Below are 8628 nucleotides of genomic sequence, written 5' to 3'. Positions count from 1 at the left end.
TGCCGATCAGAAGCTTCTAAAGCCATGACATCATTTTCTGGAATTTTCCAAGTTGTTTAAAGGCACAGTCAACTTCTGACCCACTGGAATTGTGACACATTGAGTTGTAAGTGAAATTATCTGTCTGTAAACAATTGTTGGAAAAACTTACTTGTGTCATGCACAAAGTAGATGTCCTAACCGACTTGCCAAAACTATAGTTTGTTAACATGAAATTTGTGGAGTGGTTGAAAAACGAGCATTAATGACTCCAACCTAAGTGTATGTAAACTTCAACTGTATTTAGGTGGTTTAAATGATTAACTTTCCTGCTGACCTAAAAGTTGACAGTGCCAAAATCCTGCCAATCCATTCATTATTCTACTAACTATGACCGAGTGTGAGACATGTTTAATATAATGTACGTTTCATGCATATACATTCAAACAAACACCATCACAAAGTATTTCACCATTTATTGAGTACAGAGACAAATAGCAAAGGTGTCTCAGGCAATATTTGAATCATCTAAATAGTGTAACCTACCAATCAATGTACAGTATATTAAGTGCCGTGGAGGGCACAATATTGCAGTCCAAAAATTAGAGCTTTACCATCTATGTCACAAGATACTCTAAATGTCGCTCACAACCAAGGGAACTAACAAAGAAAATCACTTTAACAACCAAAACAGAAAGTGGTTCTGAAAGGCACTGATGTTGGTGCCCACTGAAAGTTGGCAAAGTCACTATTAAGGGGTTCTAAAAGACAACCAACATGGATGCCCACTAGGTTCGCCTCCGAAAAGACAAACTAAAAGCAAAACCCACAACAACTTAGGATAGGGAGTAAAAAGAATATGGAGCAAAACAAACAAGGGAAACACCCGAACTCGCACATCAGCTGACAAAGTGGAGCTCTCCAAACATCTCTCAAGCTCAACTGGAGCACTGGGCCAGCCACTCCTAAATAGCACCTTGGCCAACACAGGTGAAACACCTTCCCACTAACAAAATGGCAACCAGCACAGGTGTAACACATTCTGGATAACAAGGTGACACCAATTGGTGTGCCCTATGCGCCCAACATGCTATACGTGTCCAACCTCAAAACATAAATGGAAAAACCAAAACCTGTAACACAAGCACGTGTATCTGTAGTTTGTGTTTTTCAACTCTAAAATGCACTAGACTGGTAAGACAAAATCCACAAAGAAAAGACAACAGGCAAATGCATATGTGGTCCCAATGTCTAAATAGTGAGGGCAAGGCTAGTTCAAACTGCAGCAGGATGGTTCTCCTCACAGGTGAGTGAATCAGTCCATGCTTGGTGAATAGCACTTGGTTGATTTCTGGGAATAGGACACAGGAGAGATGAATAGATCATATGACACAAAAGTGAGAGACAAGAATAAATACAAGTAATCATCACTGCAAAGTATGTAGTTTGTGAGCTAGGAAATGAACATCCTGACAGTCTGAGGCAGGGCGCTCTGCAATCATCCTACTCCAACTATTGACAGGGATAATGTGGCATTTCGTATTTGTTAGTATGAATTAAATTAGTGGGTCCAGCCTGTATTTTGTAAAAAAAAAATGTTTGACCTTTATTTAACTAGGCAAGTCAATTAAGAACAAATTGTTATTTACAATGACTGCCTCCTGCGTGGACAGGGGATTAAACATAAAAATGAGTCTTGACTGCATTAGCTTTACACTAGTTGTCCTACATATTTTTGTGGTCATAAATTATTACTTGGAATAAACTGATAGCTAAAACGCTCCTTGTCCCAGAATCAAATCACATTTTTTTGGTCGCGTACACACATTTTGCAGATGTTATCGCAGGTGCATCAAAATGCTTATGTTTCTAGCTCCAACAGTGCAGTAATACCTAACAATACAAAACAATACACAAATCCCCAAAAAATTTAAAAAGAAATTGAGAAATATCTGACAGAGCATTGTCAGTCTGGAATATATATATATATATATAGTGGCTTGTGAAAGTATTCACCCCCTTGGCATTTTTCCTATTTTGTTGCCTTACAACCTGGAATTAAAATGAATTTTTGGGGGGTTTGTATCATTTGATTTACACAACATGCCTACCACTTTGAAGATGCAAAATATTTTTTCTTGTGAAACAAACAAATAAGACAAAAAAACAGAACATGAGCATCAATACTTTGTAGAGCCACCTTTTGCAGCAATTACAGCTGCAAGTCTCTTGGGGTATGTCTCTATAAGCTTGGCACATCTATCCACTGGGATTTTTGTCCATTCTTCAAGGCAAAACTGCTCCAGCTCCTTCAAGTTGGATGGGTTCCGCTGGTGTACAGCAATCTTTAAGTCATACCACAGATTCTCAGTTGGATAGAGGTCTGGGCTTTGACTAGGCCATTCCAAGACATGTAAATGTTTCCCCTTAAACCACTCAAGTGTTGCCTTAGCAGTATGCTTAGGGTCATTGTCCTGCTGGAAGGTGAACCTCCGTCCCAGTATCAAATCTCTGAAAGACTGAAACAGGTTTCCCTCAAGATTTTCCCTGTATTTAGCGCCATCCATCATTCCTTCAATTCTGACCAGTTTCCCAGTCCCTGCCGATGAAAAACATCCCCACAGCATGATGCTGCCACCACCATACATCACTGTGGGGATGGTGTTCTCGGGGTGATGAGAGGTGTTGGGTTTGCGCCAGACATAGCGTTTTCCTTGATGGCCAAAAAGCTCAATTTTAGTCTCATCTGACCAGAGTACCTTCTTCCATATGTTTGGGGAGTCTCCCACATGGCTTTTGGCAAACACCAAACGTGTTTGCTTATTTTTTTCTTTAAGCAATGGCTTTTTTCTGGCCACTCTTCCGTAAAGCCCAGCTCTGTGTTGTGTACGGCTTAAAGTGGTCCTATGGACAGATACTCCAATCTCCGCTGTGGAGCTTTGTAGCTCCTTCAGGGTTATCTTTGGTCTCTTTGTTGCCTCTCTGATTAATGCCCTCCTTGCCTGGTCTGTGAGTTTTGGTGGGCGGCCCTCTCTTGGCAGGTTTGTTGTGGTGCCATATTCTTTCCATTTTTTAAATAATAGATTTAATGGTCCTCCATGGGATGTTAAAAGTTTCTGATATTTTTTTATAACCCAACCCTGATCTGTACTTCTCCACAACTTTGTCCCTGACCTGTTTGGAGAGCTCCTTGGTCTTCATGGTCCCGCTTGCTTAGTGGTGTTGCAGACTCTGGGGTCTTTCAGAACAGGTGTGTATATATACTGAGATCATGTGACAGATCATGTGACACTTAGATTGCACACAGGTGGACTTTATTTAACTAATTATGTGACTTCTGAAGGTAATTGGTTGCACCAGATCTTATTTAGGGGCTTCATAGCAAAGGGGGTGAATACATATGCACGCACCACTTTTCTGTTATTTATTTTTTAGAATTTTTTTAAACAAGTTATTTTTTTCATTTCACTTCACCAATGTCCATTACATGAAATCCAAATAAAAAGTCATTTAAATTACAGGTTGTAATGCAACAAAATAGGAAAAACGCCAAGGGGGATGAATACTTTTGCAAGGCACTGTATCTTATTGTTTTTGTTAATAGATTGTTTCTGTATTCTGATTTGGTTATTTGATGTGTGTTTCTGTGTGTTTTTAAAGACGGGAATCAGAAGTCCTCTTCACAGCTGACTTATTCATCACGCTACATTTGCCCCCGATCCCCCACCCTACTGTATTAAGTAGCATAATGCTTGTTGTCACTTGTCAAATATATTTTTATTCCTTATCTGACTCTGAATTAAGCCTCTACGCTCCAGTCATGTTCAAGCCAAGCTCAGCTAAACATTTCTACACAATACAAATCCCCTGTAAGAAGCTAGTCAGCATGTTTGCTCACATGTATTCCTTTGCAGGCTGGATATTGTAGTCCTTTACAATTGAGTCACGCCCTCTCGCGCGCTTGCATCACAACAAGGAAAACTACATATCCCAGAAGTACTTTCTTCAGCAGTTTATCTGCCTTACCCAATGTATGCTCCGTGCGCTTAATCCGTGACCAATCAGAGGGTAATCTTTTAATTCTAAGAGTTCAATACCATGAAAACCGTTTTATCAGCGCAATTTTCATAAATTAGTTTGTAAACTAGCGTGGGATGCGCTTGTGCGATCTTTAAAGTATTCAGTTTGGGCAACAAGTGCTTGGCACGAACAGAGACTGATTGCAGGTTTTTGGCAGCACACAGGTAAAATGTTGTTTTGTATTCATTCTACTTCTGAAAGATAACGCGTGGCGTTTCAGCCAATTAGAACTGTATAAAGTTGATTTTTTTAAAAGTAAGCTAAACAACAATGTTACATAACTAACCTATAGCCTATCATGGTCAACTAACCTCTATCTCAAGGTCGACTGTTAAATAGCCATCACTAGCCGGCCTCCACCCAGTACCCTTCCCTGAACTTAGTCATGGTCACTAGCAGGCTACCACCTGGTTACTCACCCCTGCACCTTAGAGGCTGCTGCCCTATGTACATAGACATGGAAAACTGGTCACTTTAATCATGTTTACATACTGTTTTACCCATTTCAAAAGTATATACTGTATTCTAGGCCATCCTATTTAACTATTGCTGTACATATACTATTCTATCCACGTATTCTTCAGATATACTGCATATTCTATACACATACTGTCAATATCTATACAGCCCATCACACACACAAACATATATATATATATATACATACATACATACTCCGGACTCCTAAATTGCTCGTCCTAATATTTCTATATTTCTTAATTCCATTATTTTACTTTTAGATTTGTGTGTATTGTTGTGTATTGTTAGATATTACTGCACTGTTGGAGCTAGGAACACAAGCATTTCGCTACACTTGCAATAACATCAGTTAAATATGTGTATGCAACCAATAAAATTAGATTAGATTTTTCCATTGCACTGTTCAAATTGTAATTTTTGAATTAATCCATAGAATGAACCGTGTCTATGACCTAAGTGGTGTCATTCCTACTGAGTGAGATTGATTTGCCGGATGAAATAGATAACAAAGCCTGTTGTCTTTGATCCAACTTTTTCCACAGGGGCAACAGCTCGACATGCTATCGGGTATGCGGGTCTGTGTGCCCTCCGCGGCAGCTCTATTCGGCTCGTTGTGCCATAGCTGTCGCAGCCGGGCGCGTAGGTTGTCATTCCGGGGCTTTAGTTGGTCGCCCCGACAGATCAGCCGGTGGAACAGTCAGGATTCCATTGACCTAGCTCCTGCGGAGAAACCACGAATTCTCATCACAGGTTAAACCTTTTTTTATTTCAAGTAGCAATGAAAACTTTATGGCCCATAGTCTATAGATAGGTCCTATAGGATGTATATGTGTTTATGCATTTTTTTTTTACAAGCATAGGTGTGCTGTCATTCTAGTTTTTGTCATTTCGAGTTGTTTTCACTGTTCAGTAAGTGGCAATCCTCTTTTCCTTAGTACAATAGACTGTGAGCAGACTGTGCTAGGGACAAAAAGGCCCCAGCAAGTGACCAGGGGCAGAATAATAGCCAGAGGCCAGTTTTTGTCTGTACATAAAGCTTTGGTGAAAACAAAAAAGGTTGCTGCCTGGTTGAAGCAGAATGTAACAAAATATTCTGAAATTGTACATAAGAATACATTTTTCACCATATATTCTTTATTGAGACCTTTGAGCAAATACAAATGAACAATTGCGATTGTGTTGTTTTATGAAATCTTATGAATTCTGCATTGTATTATTTTTCTCTTCATGGTTAAGGCGGCCTTGGCCAATTAGGTGTGGGGCTTGCAGAAATCCTGAGGTAAGAAAAAAAATGAAAGAGCAATCTTTTCTTCAATGCTGATTTCTTCGATGTTGATAGCCTGAATATTCCCCAGATTGTAGAATTCTCACGTAACATCTAGTTTACCTTCTGGTGTTGGACTCCTATCCAATTCAGTAAATTTCAGGAATTCACTGAAATGTAATATATTAATTGAATATCAATGTGTAGGAAACAGTACGGAACAGAAAACGTTATCCTATCGGATATCAAGAAGGCTCCACCAGAAGTGTACAGAAGTGGTACGTTTTCTTAGTTGGACTGATCAGCAATTCTCTCTTGATCGCAATGTCCATGCACATATCCATACTGCGCTTCTCAAATCCTCTTATTTTCTGCAGAAAAAAACATGTCCCCTGCCTTAAATGGGCAATCCGTAGTTTGTCTCTCTCTTCTCCTCCCCCTCAGGCCCGTTTGTGTATGCTGATGTGTTGGACTATAAGAACCTCAGAGAGTTGGTGGTGAATAACCGCATCACCTGGCTGGTGCATTACAGCGCTCTACTCAGTGTTGTGGGAGAGGCCAATGTGGCCCTGGCACGCAAGATCAATATCACAGGTCAGCTCCAAATTCACATACACACGCTACCACAGTATCCAGGGCAGTATCACAGTATCCCTTTTTGTAGGTTTTGTATGTTTTTGTCTAAAGCTTCACTCCTTGCTGTTCTTTCTAGGCCTTCATAATGTGCTGGACCTGGCTCTGGAGAGCTGCTTACGTCTCTTTGTCCCTAGCACCATCGGAGCTTTTGGCCCTTCTTCTCCCCGTGACCCCGCACCTGACCTGTGTGTCCAGAGGCCTCGCACCATTTATGGGGTGTCCAAAGTGCACGGCGAACTGATGGGGGAGGTGTGACCTGTTATGTTTACACATACAAATATACACACATCAACACACAAACAGTCATAGATGCAGTCATAATGCGACCACATCGCTGTCAAATGCACACTCTTGCACACACACAACCTGCCGGTCCTCTCTTAAAGCGAGAGAGTTTTCACATGTATCTTTTTCAGAGAGAGTAAGTCAATTAATTAACACAGTGCAGATTAAGAGAAATATGCTGCAGAAATATGCTTTTGCTGGATATTTGCTCTACCTTTGATTGTGTTAAATCTCTCTATGTTAGTATCTTCATCACAAGTATGGACTGGACTTCCGCTGCCTACGCTATCCTGGCGTCATTTCAGCTAACACACAGCCTGGGGGAGGAACAACAAGTAACCCATATTTATCATATCATCACTATTTAAAGTATTAATGCCATAGGGATATATTCCAATACATTCTGTGTACATTTTTGCTCTCCTTTCCCATAGACTATGCTGTCCAGATTTTTCACGATGCACTCAGCACAGGTCACCATGAGTGCTATTTACGTCCTGACACGCGTCTGCCCATGATGCACATTGGTGACTGCCACCGTGCGACTGTGGAGTTCATGCAGGCCCCGGAATGCCAACTGTCGCTGCGCACGTACAACATCGCTGCCATGAGCTTCACCCCTGAGGAAGTTGCCTCGGAAATCCGCAAGCAATTGCCCCACCTCAAGGTCACCTATAACCCTGACTCTGTCCGCCAGACCATTGGTATGTTCATTGTTCATCTTATTGGTGTGTGTCTGACTGTCTGTGGAGTGTTTTTAATTGTTATTGAACCTCAAGATGTGTGATTTGAATTAAGCCATAGCAGAAGTATATGGAACGTTTTCTCCTTCATAGTGTATGGATTAGAGTAGATATACATTGTATTTTTGTAGTAGTATTAAATATTGTAAGCCTTGCATGTCAGCCTTTCTCACATCCTTGACCTCCTACAGCATTGCTATTTGCTCTGGGTTTGCTTCACACGGTCCCCAGTCATGAATGATGTCATCATTGCGTCTTATGAAAGTTGTGATGTGTAAAATAACTCTTGACCATGATTGTCCCCTGGTGTGTAGCGGACAGCTGGCCAGTGAGGTTTGATGACTCCAACGCACAGAGAGACTGGGGCTGGAAGTCGACCTATGGGCTTGAGGAGCTCGTCTCAGACATGCTGAGCTCCATCCGTGACAAGAAGACCAACGCCGGACTGCCAGTCAGCTAGCAGGCACCACTCACAGAGACTGACCTACCAATCACTATTCCCTTAAGTCCGCTTCATTCTGGGTCTGCCTATCACAACAGACCCTCTTTAACCTTAGCATAATTTCCAAACCAGGACCCTTTTGTATGTCAGGAATATTCTACCAATAAACCAGGGACTATTTTCAAACCAGGAATCTTCAGCCAGAACCACTCAACTTGCCACGACAGTGGACACTGACACCACACACACACACACAAACGCGTGCGCGCACACGGTAGGCAACAAGCACACACTCTCATAATAGCAGCCTTACTAATTTCAAGGAACCATACTGTCAACCATTCTCTTCTGTTGTGACTTTCTTCAGTTTCTGTTGTTTTAATTGTGATAGAGATAATTTAAATATCATAACAGGTTTAACATAAGCATCAAACCTCTGGGGGAAATAGGCTTCAGGCAAATTATTTTGCATATACAGTGAGGGAAAAAAGTATTTGATCCCCTGCTGATTTTGTACGTTTGCCCAATGACAAAGACATGATCAGTCTATAATTTTAATGGTAGGTTTATTTGAACAGTGAGAGACAGAATAACAACAACAAAATCCAGAAAACCGCATGTCAACAATGTTATAAATTGATTTGAATTTTAATGAGGGAAATAAGTATTTGACCCCTCTGCAAAACATGACTTAGTACTTGGTCGCAAAACCTTTGTTG

The 8628-nt window shown here is 40.9% G+C and overlaps 1 protein-coding gene across 1 annotated transcript; it reads left to right on the top strand.

Moving 5' to 3' along the window:
- Positions 1 to 4004: 4004 nt before the first annotated feature.
- On the top strand, positions 4005 to 8428 carry LOC121544386 (L-threonine 3-dehydrogenase, mitochondrial-like). The gene is made up of 9 exons (XM_041854326.1): positions 4005 to 4223; positions 5082 to 5289; positions 5776 to 5818; positions 6011 to 6081; positions 6248 to 6397; positions 6516 to 6688; positions 6969 to 7059; positions 7159 to 7428; positions 7782 to 8428. Exons 2-9 carry the CDS (start codon positions 5097 to 5099, stop codon positions 7925 to 7927), a joined length of 1137 nt encoding a protein of 378 aa, XP_041710260.1. The 5' UTR covers positions 4005 to 4223; positions 5082 to 5096; the 3' UTR covers positions 7928 to 8428.
- The last annotated feature ends 200 nt before the right edge of the window (positions 8429 to 8628 follow it).

Source organism: Coregonus clupeaformis, chromosome 29 (genome assembly GCF_020615455.1).
Source record: "Coregonus clupeaformis isolate EN_2021a chromosome 29, ASM2061545v1, whole genome shotgun sequence".
Classification (NCBI taxonomy): Eukaryota; Metazoa; Chordata; class Actinopteri; order Salmoniformes; family Salmonidae; genus Coregonus; species Coregonus clupeaformis.
This window is presented reverse-complemented; position numbering and strand designations above follow the sequence as displayed.

Coding starts and splice junctions, on each gene's coding strand:
- LOC121544386 (XM_041854326.1), top strand. CDS start 5,097: ATGCTATCGGGTATGCGGGTCTGTGTGCCCTCCGCGGCAGCTCTATTC. Junction 5,819..6,010: donor GGGCTTGCAGAAATCCTGAG/GTAAGAAAAAAA, acceptor ATCAATGTGTAG/GAAACAGTACGGAACAGAAA. Junction 6,082..6,247: donor ACCAGAAGTGTACAGAAGTG/GTACGTTTTCTT, acceptor CCTCCCCCTCAG/GCCCGTTTGTGTATGCTGAT.